The following is a 19,839-nucleotide window of genomic DNA, read 5'->3' as shown; positions in this document are numbered from 1 at the left end:
ATCCTTTGAAAGCTGTCTTCATGTACAGCATCTTGAGCCCCATGAGAACCTTGTGTGCTTAGTAGGGCAAACAGTGTTATCTCTATGTTATAGATGAAGAAGCAGGATCAGAGGGGTTTAGTGGCTTAGAGAATCAGTCAGCCAGCCAGCATTTATTGTTGTTGTTCATTTGTAGTATGTTCTTGGCAAAGATGCTGGGATAGTTTACCATTTCCTGTTCCAGCTCACTTTACAGATGAGGAAACTGAGGTAAACAGGGTTAAGTGACTTGCCCAGGGTCAAACAATTGTGTGCCTGAGCCCAGATTTGAACTTAAGTCTTATTAATTCCAAGCCTGGCATTCTCTCCACTGCACTACCTAGCTGTCCTGGCACTTAGTAGGTGCCTTATAAAGGAAGGGCGGCTAGGTGGTGTAGTGGATAGAATGCTGGGCCTGGAATCAGGGAAACTCATTGTCCTGAGTTCAAATGTGAACTCAGGCCCAAATGGAGTTACATGACTGAAACAACTGACCAGCTGAACTTGCGTCTGGTGAGATAGCATAGAGCCCCAGAATGCCGTTCCCATAACATCTTATTAACTCAAAAATGAGAACTGTTTACTTTTAATTAAGATCATTTGGAAAAAGCTCTTACTGTATTGATTGTATAAGTATTTTCTCTTTGTGTGTGCAAAACAGTATGTTTAAATACTTCATGCTTGGTATTTTCTATTATGAATAGTTGTGATAGAAGAAATTGTACAAACAGATGAAACACCTGAGAGCTCTTGGCTTAGTTTGTGGAGGAAACCAAAACCAGACCAGAGCTGTTTCTGAAACACTTTTCAAAAGGCTCCAGCCTACACCATTCTTCCCCTTCCTCCTTATTCTTGTAAAATAATGGTTCCTGTGCTTCTTAACTATCGTTTTAAATGAATGAACATCCCTGATGTATTAGGTAATGTGCCTAATAGGCTTTTCCAGTTTACTCCATACCATCTGAGTATTGCCAATTAAATTCTAGGACAGTGACTTTCTGTGCCTACTCTTTATTTCCTCTCTTATTGCTTTTCAGTTTTGGATAGTGCCTATTCATTCACTTTCTTTTTTTATTGCATTTAAAATTTTTCTTTTTTATTATGAGCTTAATAAACATTAACAAATATGAATGTTTCCATATACAAAAAACAGAGAACAGGCATTCTCTGTGAAAGGAGTCATCCATTGAGTCCTTTTTATAAAGGATATGTTAAATTTAAGATTGTAGTACCAACACTCTTGCTTTTGGGTCTGCTTCCCAAGTTCTTTTTGCTTATCCACTCACTTTATACCAGAAAAATAGTACATTGACAAAGAGGATGATTTGGGTGGGGAGGAGGAAGGAAGGAGCCTTTCAGAACATTCATCGATGACTCATGATACTAAACTTGTTTAGAATAATCTTAGGCACCTACATGTTTATTATTAAGAGCTTTGCTCTTTTAGCTCAGATGAAATAGTATGAAATAGAAGAAAACTTGAGCCTTCTAGAGGTGATACAAAGAATTTTCTCACGGAATATCTCTTGTTTCTTGAAGCAAATATTTACTGTCATTTAATAAATTCTATCCTTTGTTCAGTAGCCCCTCTCATCTCTCCCTGTAGTCTAGTCTTACTCACCTAGTGACCAATATTTTGGGTATTTGAATCAGTCTTACTTGGGATGAGCCTTCGATAGCAGATAAAACCTTTTGCCTTTTCAGCTTGGTGCTGTCGACTCTAGGAGCGCTCTGTTAGCATAACCTCCCAAAACTAGTGTTGTCTCTACACCACAGTGAAGTATTTTGGAGAAAGACATAGCAGAATTTCAGCCCCTGTGAGTGGTGGGAGTGGCCTCACCAGGGAGGTTATGGACCTATTTATGGTATAGTGTACTGAGTAGTGGAGAGAGTTGCCTTTTAGATGAAACGGTGACAAAATGACTGATTGTGGTCAAAGCACTTCTGTTGGGAATGAAGGCGTACATTAGCCAGCTGAAGAAAATACACAGTGTAGAATGTCAGGGTTTTCATGGAATTTTAAATCTGGAAGAGGGACTATTAGATGTATTCCAGTCCCTTCATTTTAGAGATTCAGAAAGAAGCGTAGGATGTGTGTTTGTTCTCTCTCTCTTCCTCTCTCTCCCTCTCTCCCTTCCCTCCCCATCTCTTTTTCTCCCTCCCTTCCATCTCTTTTCCCCCCTTCCCCACAATTAATATAAAATATGAGAGTGGAACTTGTGTCTTGATACCCAGCCCAGTACTAATGAGCCTGATGTGGGGACCAGTTATCATTAACAACTTTAATTTAGAAATCTGACCAGTTCAGTCCAATTCCTTGTTTTGTTTTCTGGGATCATAGATTTAGAGTCTGAGAGGGACCTTAAGGGTTACCTAGTCCAACTATGGCCCAAGAGATAAGTAGAGATGACTCTGTTCCTGAGTCACCCAGGCAGAGCCCAAATTCAAACTCAGGCCTCCAGTCCAACCAGATCAAGTGCTGAACATTTACCATCATGTAATTTTTGACCACCTGCTGGCTTGAGCCCTTTCTTAAGAGTCCCTGCCATCTTGTGAACACAGAGATGGGACAAGTTTTCCTTGTGCCAATCCTAAATGGGCTGACCACTTGGTGGGGAGGTATCTGTAACACATTGAAACAGGAGAATTCCTCCGTTCATTTGGTCTTAGAGAAGTATCCTAGGTACACACCCTTTCCACTGTGTAATAATAAGGCATCCTGTCTTTGCCAAGGCAGACAGCTAGATTCGATCACCACTGTCACCTGGTTCTTACAGATCAGTACCTTTCCCGTTGCTTTGTGCTTGGGCCTTGGTGTTCCTTGTGTTTTTCAGGTTATAGCCAGTTACACTAACTGTAATTCTAGGCTGGTGTGGCTTTCCCACCACATATAGATTTGTTTACTTCCTGTTCTCCCTCTGCATCCTGAGCTTAAAGACATTTCTCTGCTACCAGCCACAGCAAGTTTGTGGTGCTGACATGATGATTCTTTATCTCCCCAAATTCATTTTGCTGAAAATCAGATTCCTCACCTTTTCCTCCCTGAAATGTCTGACTCTTCTCCTGACTTTCCTATTTCTGTTTATGGTTGTACTCAGTCTGTGTAACATGCTGGAAAGAGCACTGGCTGGAGACCAGAAGGCCTGGCTTTGAGGCCTGTCTCTGCTGCTTACTGCCCGAATGACTGTAGAACACTGATCTCTGGGTCTTTGTTTACCTCTTAAGGTCAGCTCTCTCAGTCCCCAGACATGGGCCCAGTCAGGTCTTGTCTCTGCTACTTAGTACTTGTGACATGCTTTAGGAAACCATTTAACCACTCTGGGCCTCAGGTTTTTCCTCTGTAAAATGAGGCAATTGTACCAGGTGATCTCTGAGAATCTCCCTGGCTCTTTGATGCTTGTTACCTGCACTTGAATGTTGAATTCACCTTTTTTATCCTCCCTCTCCCTTGCCACCAGTATTCAGTCACAAAATCTTTTTCCTTTGCAATGGCACATCTTCCTTTATCTTTCAATTCTCTTAGCAAACTTCCCTTTTCTTATGCCTGAACTATGGCAGTAATTTCCAGGCCTGACACAGCTTGGTCTGGTAGATTGTTAAGAAGTAAGATGTTCATGGAATATTTAGCATTTCACCAAAAGAAGTTGACTTAGCCATAACGTGGAAAGGATATTCAGTGAGACTACAGCATTTGACCTGGTTAGATAAGTCACCTTGTCTCTAGAGTGACTCATGGAACCAGGAGTTATCTTGCATATCTGAAGGGCTGGCTTTATGTGGGCTCTCCTCTTCCATGCCCACCATGTCTCTGAGATGGCTTCCTTGTCTTTTAGCTAAAGAGCTAGACTAATCTGCTTGGTAGGAGACCTTGGTGGCTGTTGCTTCTGCCATTCCCCACTCCTTAGTGACACAGTCATAGAAGTCTTCTGGAGCAGAGATAAAAATATCATTGGGAAATATTCAACAAAATAAATAAATATGTACTGGAACATGGATGATGTTCATATGTGGTTTTTAAAGTCATTATGTGGCCCACAGGGATGCTTATCTACAGTTTAGTGGCCCCCATTTCTATTTAAGTTCAACACTGCTGTTCTAGAGAACCTTCCACTGCTTAGAAGGCATTAGGACCGTTGTGAGACTAGCCTAACCATGAGCAACACTGGAGCAGGGGGGCAAACTTAGCCAGGAAGATAGCAGTAACAAAATGAGAAAAAAAAAAACAAAGGAGGTCAGTGGGATGGCTACTTCCTAGATTGACTGAATCTGGAATAGAATGCCTTCTTCTATTCTCAGCCTCTGATGCCGAGTCCAGATCTCAGTGATCTAATCCACTTGGTGGAACATGACAAAACTTTTCAGGTCACAGTGTGTCTCCCATTTGTAAAGTGTCGACTGTGAGTAAGAGCATGAGTAGGAGCATTAGAGCCATAGACCAGATAGTGGCGCTTCAGAGCCAGCCACTGTTTCTTCATCATGCTTCCGTTACCTGGAGTAAAGTAGCAATAAGGTTATACTGCTTCGTGTGCAGCTGTCCTGGTGCCAAGGCTTACCCTGTGTACCCATCATCCCCTTTGTGTTTTTTCAGCCCACCAGCTAGGACATCCCTTTCCCTGGGAAAACCATTGAGTAGTTAATACTCAGTATCTGCTCCGCTAGAGGCCTTTTCTGAGAGGCTGCTCCATTCATTGCCAAGGACTGGGAAAAGGCTCTTCTCTTACCTTCATCCAAGGACTCAAGATTACTACCAGATCATTTAGGGAAGTCTGGGCAAATGCGCATTCACCACAGTTATACGGAAGCAGTTTTATCTACCCTTGTTTAAAAAAAAATAAAGGAGACGTGCCAGTTGAGGATGCTCTGAGCTGTTTTTCCATGGTGTATTGAGCTCTCTGAGGGAACAGGAACCTTGAAGCTTGGAGATGGAATAAAGAAGAACCAAATAGAGTCAATTAGAGCTGTGTCTAAAAGCAGTCCATCCTTATCTGGTAAGCCTTCCTGGAATCTGGATCTGAGAAGCTGTTGGATAGAGCCCTTTTCCATCCTAGGGTGGCATTGATTCATTGCAGAGGTGACTTCTGGGAGGTGAGACACTCAACCTTGGTAGTCTAAGGGCATGGTAACAGAGCTGTTGATTAGCAGGGGCAAATCTCTTGTACCAAGGTGGGTGCTTTCATTGGCAGAAGTCACTGCTTCCACTAATGCATGCTTGATGGAGCTGTGATTTGGTCCGTCCATTCTGGGAAGCAATTTGGAACTGTGCTGCAGAAGTCACTGAACTATGCATACTCTGACCCAGGTCTATTACTGATAGGTCTACATCCCAAAGATGTCAAGGAAAAATGAAAAAGACATGCATACAAAAATAAAATAGATAGTCCTTTTTGTATTAGCAAAAACTGGAAACCAAGAGAGTGTCCATCTGTTGGGGAATGCAGTGACAAGGTGCCATGATCCAGTAGGTGGGTAGGTGATGTACTTAGATGCACAAGGAGACATATTCCTGCCAATGCAGGAATTTTATTTGCTTGGTTAGGCATATTTGTTACAAAGGTTTTTTACGTATACATACATAGGCACACAGATATACTGCTGTGTGACCCTGGAGTTGACACCAATGTTCTAGGCCAGAGGTATCAGACTCACGACTAACATGGAATTGGGAAATTTTAACAAAATAAATAAAAATACAACACAGGCAGTGTTAATTTGTAGTTTTTTGAGTGACTATGTGGCCTGCAGGGGTCATTTGACTTTGATACCACTTTCTCGCCTTGCTAGGTGGAATTTCCTTTTCTCCTTATACAAATGAAATCACAGGCTTAGTCCCTATCCCTGAGTTAGTTTGGTGTCTGTTCTTGTATTCTTTATTGTTTTAACACTGAGAAAAAGTCTTCAGAGAGGCAGGTTTTAGTTAGAAGGGAAATCATCCCAACAGCTGTGCACAAGTCCAGTGGGTCACTCCCGAAGTGAGTGGACTCACTGGAGGTCTTCAGAGCAGAGGCTGGTGAGCACTGAGGTGTGCCATAGAACAGCAGTGGGGCCAATGAACTGTACCTAAGGATCCCTGCTGGCTGCTTACTGAGTTAGAAGACCCCATGTTAACGTTACCTGTGGTCTACTGGCTTTTATCTATTTTGTTGTCCATTTCCCAGGTCCATTTTAATCTGGCTGTGCCACACTGGGGAGCACTGGGGAGCAGGTGACTTGACTCCACTATTGTAGAGGGTACTCCTTGTTAGGAACTCACTGGGCTGGATGGCTTGTGGAGCTTCCTTCTAGAGCTCAGGGGCTGTGATGGCTTTATGGAAATGCTGTCCTCTGAATACAGTTTGGTGGTTAGCATGTAGGATTACTTTGTAGATAACAGTTTGTTTATAATCATTGTTCATGGGAAGACCTTGTCCATGGAAACCATTTTTTTGAAAGAGAAAACAGGCGCCGAAAGACAGAAGTTGTTCGAATGGCTTCCAAATTCAAGGTTATGGATGAAGTAACTCTTCAGAACTTCCTGAGAGAAGGTATCCCAGGGAGGGGAATTGAAATGAAGAGAAGGAAATAGTGTGACAGTCAGTGACCTAGGTCTGGGAAGGGACAATGCAGCCACATGGAGCCAAAGAGATTTTCCTTGTTGGGTGAAGAAAACCCGATAATAGAGCAAAGGGAAAAGGACACGATGACAGAGGTGCCTTAAGACCTGTGTAAGTGGCCGACATTCCTCTTGGGGGTGGAAGAGGCCCCTCTTGAAGCATCCAAGGAGACTGAAGGGCATCAGCTTCAGTGCTTGGTGACTACAGCCCTTTGGTTTGAAGAAGGAGGGGGCTGGACTTGAGTAGACGAAGTTGGGGGATGAGGCCCTACAGATGTAGGGAGGGAGCTTACACCAAGCTAACAAGCTGCATTTTAACAGCGGGTCAGGGGTTCAGGAGAAGAAACACATGGTGAATTTGGGAAGGTAGATTTGGGAGCAGATTGTGGAGGACAGAGGGCCAGGCTAGGAGGTGGGCCCTTTTAGAGCTTCTAAAATGGGGGTGGGGGTGGGGTTGGTGCTCAGATTCAACAAGGGACTGTGCTGGGCACTAGAAATCTGAGGGTGAAAGACCCAGGCCTGACAGTGTGTACGGAATTAGAGCATTGACTTGGCTAGGACCAGTGCATGCAGGAGCTCCAGTAGATGCAGGAGGGACCGGAGGAGGGAAAGCTGGCCTTCAGTGGAGGGGCCGAGCAGGTGCTTAATGTAAATAGTGGTTCATAGCCTCCTCATTAGTCTGGTCTTGTCTCTGCCTTCTCATCCATCTTTCCCCATTTCCCAAAGCAGCGCCAAGTCCTCTGCTTGTCCCTCTACAACCTGTCTCTGACAGGCCTTCATAGACTTATTGTAGACTACTTCTCTCCTTTGTCACCCCCACCTTCCCTTCTCCATAATTGCTAACACTTACCTATATAGCAGTTTAAGGATGGCTACTTTACATGTGTCATCTCTCAGATGACTGTTGATCTCTTTCATTCCTGCCCTGGACCCTGAGTACAGTTTTTGGCTCTGTCCCTTCCTGCTCTCTTAGCTGCTGGTGCCCTTCCCTACCACCCAGTTATCTAGTATCTATTTTATACATAGCTGTTTCTGTGTAGGGGGTCTAGGTGGCACCATAGTGCACAGAGCTCCAGGCCTGGACTCAGGAAGACTCATCTTCCTGAGTTCAAATCTGGCCTCAGACACTTCCTAGCTGTGTGGCCCTGGCCAAGTCCCTTAACTCTATTTGCCTCAGTTTCCTCATCTGTAAATGAGCTGGAGAAGGATATTGCAAATTACTCTAGGACCTTTGCCAAGAAAACCTCAAATGGGCTCATGGAGAGCTGGACACAGTTGAAAAACAGCTCAACAAAATTCACGCATGTGTGTTGTTTCCCACTGCTTAGCTGCAATCTTTCACACGGCCTTTGTGTCCCTGATGCCCAGAGGGGTGCCTGGAACCTAGCAGGTGCTTAATAAGCCCTAGTTGATTATTTGGTCATTAGTTGGCCTTGACAATAAAGATTGGATGTGTGCATGAAAAGGCATTTATTAAGCATTGAGAACACAGATGGAGAAGTACTCCAGTTCCTGCTTTCAAGGAGCTCACATTTTAATGTGGGGAAACAACACAGAGTAACCTGTCGGATGGGTAGGCCCTCACAATGTACGCATTTTCTGTAATGTTATTAGATTGTTAACTCTGTGAGAGCAGGGATTGGCCTTTGTGTTTCCATTTTTGTCCCACATCAGTCAGATTGGCAAAGATGACTAAAAAGAAAAATGACAAATGTTGAGAGGCTGTGGGAAAATAGGCACCTTGGGAGAGCTGTGAATAGGTCTGGCCCTTCTGGAAAGCAGTTTGGAGGTACGCCTGGAAAGTCACCCAAATGTGCCGTAGAAAATGGTGAAGGGGACAGTTTCAGAGAAACTGGGGAAGCCTGATATGCACTGATGCAGAGCGAAGTGAGCAAAGCCAGAAAACAGTTTATATGGGAACAGGGACATTATAAAGACAAATAACTTTAAAGACTGAAGAACCATGTACTCAGTTCAGCGAACAACTGTGATGCCAGAGGACAGATGATGAAATATCGCAACTGTAGAATGAGCTCTCTGGTTTGGGGCATGGCTAGTGCAGGGATTTTAGGGTTTTTTGCTTGTCTGTCCATATCTATTATAAAAGAATTTTTCTTTTTCTTTTCTTCAATTGGGAGGGAGGGATGGGAAGGTAAGAGAACAAAAATAAATGCTTATTAATTACCAGTAAGTTGCATTATTTGAAAAAAAAATCTGTATTGGGCCAGACCAGCACAATTCTATGACTTTATGCAGATCAAAAACAAACAGTGATGATCTGACCAGGAAATTAGGAGCATGAGGAAGTATGATGTGAGGATGTGACTGAAGCTGCTCACTCATCAGGCCAGGACAGGCAGTGAGTCCACTGACCCAGAAGGGCCTGGTAGAAGCTGCAAAGCTTGGCAGCCCCAGCGAGAGCAGGGACAGAGGGACAGATAATGGGCCTTGGAAGTGGAACAGAGTACGGTGCCTTGTGATAAGATCCAGAGTGTGGCAGTCCTTGTCACTTGGTGATAGAGAACATAGATAAGGAGCAGAAACTTGTTTGGTTCCAAAAATAATTGTAGCAATAATAACAATAGCCAGCCTTTAATCTAGCACGGTGAGGTTTGCAAAGATGACTTGTGTTCCCTCATTTGATCTCCACAATAGCCCTGGGAGGAAGGCACTGTTATTATCCCCATATTACAGATAGGGAAACTGAGGTTGAGAGAGGTTAGATGAGTTGCCTAGGGTCACTCAGCTAAGTATTCAAACTTGGCTTCCAGATCCAAGCCTAGCACTCTCTCCACCTAGATGCTCGGCAGAATAAGAATAAGCGGATGAAGAGCCACAGATGACTGCCCGTCTCATTATAAGTAGAAAATTACAGCTTAGTCATAGTTTTGTCCTGCTTTGTGTAGGAAATCATGGGAATATGACTCCGTTTAATAATGTTTCTACCTATCCATGGTTTTGTAATTCTTTTAAGTGGGTGATAGTAGTGGGGGAAAGAAATAGGAGGAAGATTGAAAGGAAGGAGCTGGCTCCAGGCACCCCCTCTGGCAGTGCTAGCCCTGTGACCAGAGGCACTTCATGGAATTGCACTTGTGGCTCCTGAATGGTGGGAGTTGACACTAGTCACTCCCAAACATCATTTGAACAATGTTTGACATTTCTCTCCCACCCAGTCCTTCCTGAATTACTAGTAAAGAACAAAACTGATTTTAGAGCTGTCTCCTTTCCTTGCCTCTACCTATTCTGTGGAAATAATGGGCAATATAGAATCCCAAGGAGAAGAAACTCAAGACAAAATGAAGCCGCCCGCCTGTATGCTGCTGAAGAACCGAGCTTGGGTTTGCTACTGTGTGGGATGAAACACCCTCACCAATTAAATTTATAATAAGGAACCATCTCAGGGTGGGAACAGAAATAAATTTTATTCAATTCTCGAGAATAGGGCATCCCCTTCCAGAACAGATCTAGCAAGGGAGGCACTTTACAAGGGGCAAAGCGTCAATAATTATACCTAACTCAAGAGAATTCCCGCCCACCTCTGACCCTTCTCACCATTGACTGGGAGGCAGGCTTACAATCTGAGCATGAAAGCTAGACAAAGAACCGGGAAATCAAGGCACAGAAACTCCAATTCCCATTCCCTTAGTTAATGATTACAACAGAGGTGACATCTATAAATCTAAAGAAGGAGAATAGGATAAGGGGCGGGGGAGACCCTCTCCATTCTCCTACAGTACTTTTACAGTAAAGGAAAGCAGGTCACAGTGACCCTATTCTTACTGAGCAAATCTTAAAACCACAACCAGAAGAAAGAACAAAAAGTTTCAGAGTAAACTTTCCCAGAGGCTGAGCCATCAGACTCTTGTGGCCTCAAAATTTTTCCACTTCCCTATTTCTTGATTTTTTTAAACATTTCTTAGTATAGATATAGATATATATTTATACATATCTTCCCTGTGAAGTCTTCACATTTTATTTACCTCATATAATCTTCCCTCTTCTTGACACTATTCTGAAGACTTCACACACCATTTTTGATATTGATTATCCACCCACCTATCTTCTTCGTTCATCACACTTCTGTACCACATTTTCTTTCCCATCCTGCTGGTATCCCCATTACCCTATAAAGATGGGAAGGATTGATCAACATATTGACAAATCAAAGGGGGCAGTCCCCTTTATAAGTACAAATACAGAGACCCAAAAGCAAGTATAATACAATTGTCCCTTTAAATTTCAAAAGTCTTTTCTCACACAGCTGTCTGGCAAGGAGCATCAATGAAGTCTTCTGGTCCTTGGTTGTTCCAGCCACTTCCACAGCTTCTTCTTGTAGGAACCAGCTTTCTGTCCATTCTCCTACAAAAGTTACCTTAGCACAATTTTAAGTTACCATTTCTAATAATTATACCCTGATCATTTTTACGGATTCAAAATTGAAACCTTGGCCAATTGCCGTATTTAAGAAATTCACATCAGAACCCAAATTCTCATACTTTACATTGACTCATTATTAATTTCCCCACCAGGAGGATAAGACTCCAATGCATACATAAATACATTAAATAACTATTTTTTTTAAAACAGTACATGTAAATCTTAACCTTTTAGTCATGCCATGTTTCTTTGATGGCATTACAAAATAAGCCACAAACCATTGTTCTTTTAGTATTATTATTTGTAACAAAACCTTAGACAAGCTTGATATTAACCAAATAACAAAATAGTATTCTCACAAGCCCTTGACCTAATTGTCTTCATAGCATTACCAAGAAAAATACCTAACTTACACAGAATGCTAGTTCCAGTCCTGTAGTAACCTAAGATGTTCCATAATCAATTATTTTAATAGATTTGTTACTATACTTACAAAACCTTGTGATTGTAGAAACTTGCCACCAAGAGAGTAGGGCCTTAGAGTAAGGGGACCATATTTTCCCCAGCTTCCTATCAACTCCAGGCAAAGGTTGTGTCAAACTGCAAGTTGCATTGAGCCAGGCCTAGTCTGCCAGGTTTCAGTTAAGGGGATCAAGTCAAGAGGGTACCACCTCAGCACATGTTGAACAGTTGCCCTCTCAACTTTGCCAAGAAATCATACTTCCAGCTCATGTCTGCTGGCTCATGTCAGGGCTGGTAGCATCCTGGGTCAGCCTTCCTTGATACTCACACCTGGAGTTAGACTCAGAAAAACAGTCAGTTAACAGTCCCATTAAGTCTTTGAATAGCAAGTTCCAATAATCGGTTTAGGATATGACTATGATCTCACATTGCTCAAGGAACATCCTTAAAGCTAACTCTAAGTAGCTTGCATGCATTTCCTCCCTTGTTCATAAAATCTTCCCATTAAGATCGTAAGTTATTGCTCTAACACATTTGCATCAGTTTCTCCTCTATTTTTCTATTCTTGTCTAATTTTGCCTGATCTGAAAGAATTGAACCATATAACTTTATCTGTATGTTTTAGACAATGGAATGAATTCAAATCCACATTTAACTTTTCCCATGACTACAAAAATATTCTACAACTTATCTCTCTTAAAGAGACTCACATTGAAATTCTTTTTCCTAAAATAAAAAAAAAGTCTCTGATTTAGTTCCAGTAATCAGTTACTGATAATTAATTACCATTTGTAGTAATACCTAATTGCTCTTATACCACTTTAAAACATTTAACCTTATCCTACATAGATACAATGCGATGTAAAATCCCAGCCTTAATCTATAGGATAATAATTCAACATTACATTCGTATCCTTCTCCTTTTATCTAGCTGTTCCCATTAATATTTTAAAAAAATGTTATCCTTCACATGACTGTACAAGAGTACCGATTTACCCAATTATTTGACTACAAACAACAAGATTTCACATATTTGCATTAATCAAATTTTTCATTTCCCCCCTAAAACCTGCTAGGTTTTTGGGTATCACAACTTTACAATAATAGCATTTTCTGACAAATACCTTTCCTTTTGAAGCTTTACCAGGACCTCACAATCAAATTTTAGTTTTTAAAAGAGTGTCCTAAAAGCCAATTACTAAAAATTAGTCCTACTGACTTTACAAGCTAGGTTCAGAGGTCAGCTAGTTTCTGACCCCACTGTTCTCTCTCTTTCAGTAAAACTTCCAGGCTTTCCCAACTTATTGTACAAATAGGGATCCCAGTAACTGCTGCTACAAAACGTGGAAGTTTATAATTTCTTAAATTAAACTTCTTTAAAAGACATGGTCAAATAAAATGACTTAACAGTTTCCCCATCCCTTCATTAATTAACAGTACAATTTTCAACCTAACAACAGAGAAATTGCCCCTTTAACAACACAAATGATACAGTTGTTTACCAAACAATATAACAGTTTTTAGAAATACAACAATACCATAAACAGATGTCATGTATTTAAACATTTTAAAACCATAATTAATTAATTACCAATCTGGGCTGGATATGTGTCCACCTTCTCCTTATCACCATTGACATAAACTTCACATCTGAGAAAACCCACATATGAAGCAGTTATATTTAACCCCAGTCATTATGCCAAATACTTTTACAATTATGTGATTCCCATAGTATTTCTAGGAGTGAATTCCACCCTCATCCCCTCACTGAACAGCAAATTAACTTTCTTAGGGCCACACAATTCTAGTACCCCGGCCCTTAAAAAAATTATTATCCACAATTTCATATATTTCCTTAATTTTTTCAGTTCCCCACTCATGTCCACATTTTCTTCTGAAAGTTTTACAAACAACTTTGAATCACCTGTTATAACCATGTCAATGTAAAGTAACATACTGGACCAATATTCATATTAAATTTAGTAAAACCCACTCACAGATCTAGTCCAAAGGGTGGGTGGACATAATCCCTTCCATCTCTCTATAACTGCACTTTTTTGGGTTTTTAACTCAGGCTATCAAGCCTTTTACTCTAAGCTGCCTCCTCAAGATTTTAATTTACTAATTTTCCACTTTTATCTCAGTCTCTCCTTGCCTTTTTTCCCATAAACTTTAGTGACAAACAGTAAAATGAACTCTAATTTATCTTAAGCATTAAATTAGGAATGACACATCTTCACTTTTCACATTTAGTTCAGTTCTTTTCTGGTTGGGTCCCATTACACAAAAACTTTTTCTCTTTTAGGTAAGCAGGAAAAGGGTTAAAATGCTTGTCTAGCCTGCCTCCCTTTGATCTGAGGGAAAAGTTCTCCCCTCTTCTTTCTTCCTTTTCTCTATAGGAGCTATACCTGTTTCTTATCTTGAGGCTTTTTAGTGCAAAACAGTTCAAAAAAACTTTCCCATGTACCTTTAAGTCTTCCTCCTGCTCAGATAACTCTTCCTTTTGAGTGGAGGTTATAATAACATCCAGAGCCCTAAGAACTCAGTCTAACCTTTCTCAGGCTTTCCTTCTCACATACCCTGTTTTCTATATAAATCAGTCTCAACCCCCGCAACTAGACTTTAACTTGTGGGTACTTCTCTTTACAATGGTAAACTTTAACCAGACCATGGACACATAGAACAAAACTGAATTGCCTGCTCTGCTCCTCCTCACTCCCTCCCACTGCCGCTGCTCCAACCTGTCTTGTCAGGAATGCCAGTGGGATAGGGAGGGGCAAGGGGGAGTTTACTGACCCTTCTGCACCACTGCTGCTGGTGCTGCTGCTACTTCTGACAGGCTGCACTCATTCACACAGACACACAAAAACACAGACAGGTAGGTACAGAAATCCAAAAGCTTTTTCCCCAAAAAACTGTCTACTGGTATACTTGGAAACCCTTCCTCTGAAATAATAGACTTTGATTGATTTTTTTCCCCATTCCAATTTAGATGAGGTCTGTCACCAGAGCCTCCGAGTCAGTGACTCCCAAAACCACAGAAGCTGGTCACCCAGCTTCTCCAGGTCACGGGGGGGGGGGGTCACTTGGTGGCACCCAATCTAATTAAGACCCTTGGGCCTGCAAGCTCTTGCCCTCTCCCACTGGGTTATATGCATATAACTCAATGTGACTGATTTCTCTCTCCACCAGCCAGAGTTTCAGTTACGGGATTTTAATTTTAGAATTGGAATTCTTTGGTTTCTGTTCCCCTGAGTCTCTCCTTCCTCAGGACTTTGCCCAGCTGAATTGAAAATACCTGAACAGTTCTGGAGACTATCGGAGAAATCTCCTATGTGCACCAGTCTCGGAGCCAATCAGGAGTCCTGCTTACAAAATGGGCAGATCCCGGACGAGCCCCCAAAACTGTGTGGGATGAAAGACCCTCACCAATTAAATTTATAATAAGGAACCATTTCAGGGTGGGAACAGAAATAAATTTTATTCAATTCTCGAGAATAGGGCATCCCCTTTCAGAACAGATCTAGCAAGGGAGGCACTTTACAAGGGGCAAAACATCAATAATTATACCTAACTCAAGAGAATTCCTGCCTACCTCTGACCCTTCTCACCATTGACTGGGAGGCAGGCTTACAATCTGAGCATGAAAGCTAGACAAAGAACCAGGAAATCAAGGCACAGAAACTCCAATTCCCATTCCCTTAGTTAATGATTACAACAGAGGTGACATCTATAAATCTAAAGAAGGAGAATAGGATAAGGGGTGGGGGAGACTCTCTCCTGAACAAATCTTTAAACCAGAACCAGAAGAAAGAACAAAAAGTTTCAGAGTAAACTTTCCCAGAGGCTGAGCCATCAGACTCTTGTGGCCTCAAAATTTTTCCACTTCCCTATTTCTTGATTTTTTTAAACATTTCTTAGCATAGATATATATTTATACATATCTTCCCTGTGAAGTCTTCACATTTTATTTACCTCACACACTACTGAGAGGAGAGACCTGAGTGCAGAAGAGATTGGGCCTATTTTTGCTTTTAAGAAAGCTTAGCTAGCAGAGAAACACTTAGCTGTCAGAAGAATTTCTAGATGTGTCTGTTCAAATATTTGTTTGTAGTATCTAAAAGCTCAAAGAAGGTGCTATTACTTCAAGTCACAGCCACTTAAAGATGAATATACTGTATAGGAAACCCACTGATGGGATTGCCATGTTCTACTAGTTTGAAAGCCAATTCATTAGGGAGGGATGGGCCAGGCTGCTATATCAAGGTGTCCTTTAAAGAGATTTGTTGTGTCATTCAGTGATTTTTGAGAGGAAGTAACAGCATTTCAAAGAAGAGGGTCTGCTCTTTAAACTCCTGGTATTGTATTTTCCTTGTCAGTCAGTTTTGGTCTGATTTAGATTAGAGTTTATTTAAAGAAATTTAGCCTCTTTCCACAGATTAAACCATGTTAAAATTAAAATTCATAGGCTAGTGGGAGAATTTGGTGTTTTTACAAAACTTTCCATTATCTGTTAAAAAAAAATACATCAAAAGCTAAGTTAAGTTGCTTTGGTGCTGGGAATGCTTACTGTTTGTATCTCCTGCTTCCTCAGGCTACAGAAGAGGTTTCCAAAAACCTGGTTGCTATGAAGGAGATCTTGTATGGCACCAACGAGAAGGAGCCCCAGACAGAGGCTGTGGCCCAGCTCGCTCAGGAGCTGTACAACAGTGGCCTCCTCAGCACGCTTGTAGCTGATCTACAGCTCATTGACTTTGAGGTAAGAACAGAACACTTCCCATGGACTTCACTCCGTTTTCTCATCACTCCTCACAAGGATATACCAGAGGAGTAAGGTTGGGAGTTTTTCATTCCTCTGCATCTTTGCTAAAATAGATAAGCTCATGCTGCACTTTTTAGTGGCAGAGCCAGGACTGTATGGAACCTGTGGCCACTGCTCTCTGTCTGTCATCCCCTGGGGAACAGGAGCTTTTCTTCATTGTTCTGTGTTCTAAGATAGATTGTAGTGTAGTGTAGATTTCATTGGTGAAGTAGCCACTTGTGTGTGCAGCATATTGCACAGAATCACTAGAAACCATGTGGTCCCAAGGTTGCCCACAGGAAGATGGTGGCCCTCATTTTGGAAACTTAGTCTAAAGGAACAGAAAATACTCTGAGACGTGTTTAGTGAGCTGAACTGAAAAAAATAAGACTTGAGTAGATTCTGGCAAGCAGGAATGAAGACAGTGCTCAAGCCAGGGAGAAGTGGGAAGTTTCATGAGAGGAGGACCTTCTCAGGAAGAGCCTCTGGTCTGCTCAGACCCCAAACACCAGGGTACTTTCTTGGGGAGTCAGTGCCCACTCATCACCTCTACACAGGGGCTCTCCCTTGAATTCTGGCTCTGCATGGCTGCCAAAGCCCCACTGACCTTCCTCCCAGCTTCCTGCTCACTGTTGATGCCATCTTTATCTCCTTTCTGCACCCCAGCCAATCAGCTGCTGGCTTCTATAGTCCTACCACTTCAGCAGCATCTCTTGAATCTGTCCTCTGCTCCGGCTCCCACTGTGCTGATTCAGGCCTGCAGCTCTGGCCATGGCCTCTGAATTGGTCTCTTTGCCTTCTGTTTTCTCCCTCATCAACAAATGATCTTTCACAGAGTTCTAGAATCATCCTAATGATGAATGATAAGTGTGCCAATCTGACTGTGTCATCCCTGGCTGAAAAACCGTCATTGTCTCCCTAGTTGGCCTGTCTAGGTTTAAAAAGATTTCTAGCCAAGAATCTGAAGGCCCTAAGTGCAAAATCAGGCTCTGGTTCTTCTAGCCTTATTTCTCACACACAGATATTCTCGTATTCTCTCTCTCTCTCTCTCTCTCTCTCTCTCTCTCTCTTCTCTCTCTTTCTCTCTCTTTCTCTCTCTCTTCCTCCCACTCCCTCTTCTCTCTCTCTCTCCTTTTCTCCTTCTCTCTTTCTCCCTCCCTACCCCTCTCTCCATCTCTCTCCCTCCCTCCCTCTCCCCCCCTTTCTCCCCCATCCTCTTCTTCCACCCCTCTCTCCCCCTCTCTTTCCTTCCTTCTGTCTTTCTTTCCCCCCACAACCCCCTTCTTATATCCCTGAGGACAGGGACTGACATTAAAAAAAAAAATCTTTGTATCTCCAGTGCCTTAAATGTTTTTGGTACTTAGTAAAAGATTGGTAATTAAATTTCTCTGAATTGAATTAGACACAGCAGCCACTTAAATTGAATCCTTCACTGCGGCTGATAAGATTACCCTTAAATCTCCTGTCTTTTGGCCCTCTGCTCTAGGAATACTTTTGCTAGGAGCAAAATATCCATCCATCAACCTTGACATGTGGGTGTCAGTGCACATTCTTGAGGCATGTGCTCATCTCAGAAACAAACTTGGTTGCCCTGAATCCTCAAGCATAGGTTGGAGACTTTGGGTTACCTTTGTATTTTTGTAACCTTAGAAGGTCCCCACTGCCTGTGATGTCTAGTCCTTCCTGTTTTCTCTAGCCCCGAAGCTCCTTGCTTCTCGTTCCTGACTGCCCCCACTGGCCGTGTGGCAGCTTTGCTGTAGCGTCCCTCCTCCTTTGTCCATCCTTTCCAGGACTCCTTCTGTTCCCCCTCCAATTTGAGAGGGACAAAGTTCTCATCTGTTTCTGAGTCAAGGTTGATATGGAGTCTGTGCTGCCCGTCACATTGCTGTGTGAATCTGTGAGAGACTGAGCAGCCTCTTAGACCCACAGGCTCCAGGGAGGAGGCCTACTCCAGAGTGGCCCAATGTCTACAGAGATGTAACAGGGAAAAGACGGATAGTTTTAGTATCTTAGTTGTTGAAACTGAACTGGAAAGTTAGAAACGTGGTCAGAGGGGGAGAGACCACAGTAACGTTTGTTTACTCTTTTATTTTTCCCAGTTACATGTAAAAAGAATTTTTAACATTAGTTTGTTTAAAATGTTAAGTTCCAAATTCTCTCCCACCCTTCCTGCCTTCCCCCCTCGTTGAGAAGGCAAGCACTTTGATATAGCTTATACGTGTTCAGTCAAGCATGCTGTGAAAGAAAATAGAGAGGGCACCTCCCCCCATCCCCCAATAAAAACCAAGAAAAGTAAAGTTTAAGAAAAGTCTCCTTCAGTCTGTACACAGACTCCATCAGCTCTTTCCCTGGAGGTGGAAAGCATTTTTCAGCCTATGTCCTGCAGAATTGTCTTAGATTGTTACTTTTGTTGTTCCTTTATTGTTAATATATTGAAAATGATTAAGCTTTGGAAGCTAGAATTTTGAAACTACTAGGCAGGATAAAATAAACGATTTAGCTGGATCTGTCGTTCAGTCAGTACTGTGTGTGCTCCCTCCACCAACACAGACTGCCACCTGTGCATAACTTCTCCCCCCAAGTTCTTCTCTGGGTCTTCTATATTCTCTGTGGAAGAGGTATGCCTCTGGAGCACTGGAATGACTCTCCTGGTTCATTGACTGTTTGGGGGCTCTCAGTGCTTCCTTCAGGCTGCTTTCTCTCTCTCTGTTTTTTCTCATTCTCAGTACATGACCCCCCACCACACACACACACACACACTCTCTCTCTCTTTCTCTCTCTCTCTCTCTCTCCCTCTCCCTCTTTCCCTCTCCCCCCTCCCCCCCCATGCTTGTCCTCGTGATGGATGTCCCAACTCTTTACAGACAGTTCATCATTTTTCTTATGTTGTAACCTTCTCTCTCTCTCTCTTTCTCTCCCCCCCCCCTTCTGTGTTGTTTGGAACAGCAAGGCAGATGAACAGTCAGCAAGACCTTCAGTTGAGTACAAAGCCACAGTGGGAAAGTTGGCCAGTTCTCTCCATTGTCATGTCAGTCATAGAATTTTGTGTAATCTTAACAGGCATAGGAGACGCCTTGTTTCAACAGAGCCTTCAGAGCAGGAGTTTGTTGAGTTGAATGAATTTTTAAAAGTTAGCACATAGTTGACACAGCAAGGGCTTGTATTCTCTGTACTTCATTTAATCTCTAGGAAGTCATCTCTGAAAGTCTGCCTACTTCCTTCTCGTGTTTTCATTGCAAACCTCTTCATTGTGTGCTTAGACTGTTCTCATTAAGGTGATAGGAGAAAGACATAGATGTCAGAAGTTCCTGATGCTTTCATGAAGGTCTCACCCTTGGTTGGTCTTTTCCATTCTTTTGGAATCTTCTCCTTTGAGATTGCTTATGTACAATCAGTCCTGCTCTTACTGCAGCCTAAGATCCTGTTAGCTTTTCTGGTTGTCATATCACACTGTGGACTCACTTAGTGTGCAGCTCTCAAGCCTCAAGATTATTTTCAGAAAAATTGCCCTTCCCTCTTTTGTGCAAGTGGAGTTGATTTTTTTGAGTCTCATCTTATTAAGTTTGGCCCAATGTTCAGAGTCGCAGAATCT

At 42.3% G+C, this 19,839-nt stretch overlaps 1 protein-coding gene across 1 annotated transcript in view; it reads left to right on the top strand.

Annotated features, from left to right (window-relative positions):
- The window catches only part of CAB39 (calcium binding protein 39), a 127,641-nt gene that overhangs the window by 76,470 nt on the left and 31,332 nt on the right, over positions 1 to 19,839 (top strand). The window contains exon 3 of the mRNA XM_036767208.1: positions 16,041 to 16,205. Within this exon, the coding sequence (XP_036623103.1) occupies positions 16,041 to 16,205 (165 nt within the window). The remainder of the gene's footprint in view (positions 1 to 16,040; positions 16,206 to 19,839) is intronic.

This window comes from Trichosurus vulpecula, chromosome 7, assembly GCF_011100635.1.
Source record: "Trichosurus vulpecula isolate mTriVul1 chromosome 7, mTriVul1.pri, whole genome shotgun sequence".
Classification (NCBI taxonomy): domain Eukaryota; kingdom Metazoa; phylum Chordata; class Mammalia; order Diprotodontia; family Phalangeridae; genus Trichosurus; species Trichosurus vulpecula.
The sequence above is the reverse complement of the archived record's forward strand: the minus strand, read 5'-3'. Positions and strand labels throughout refer to the sequence as shown.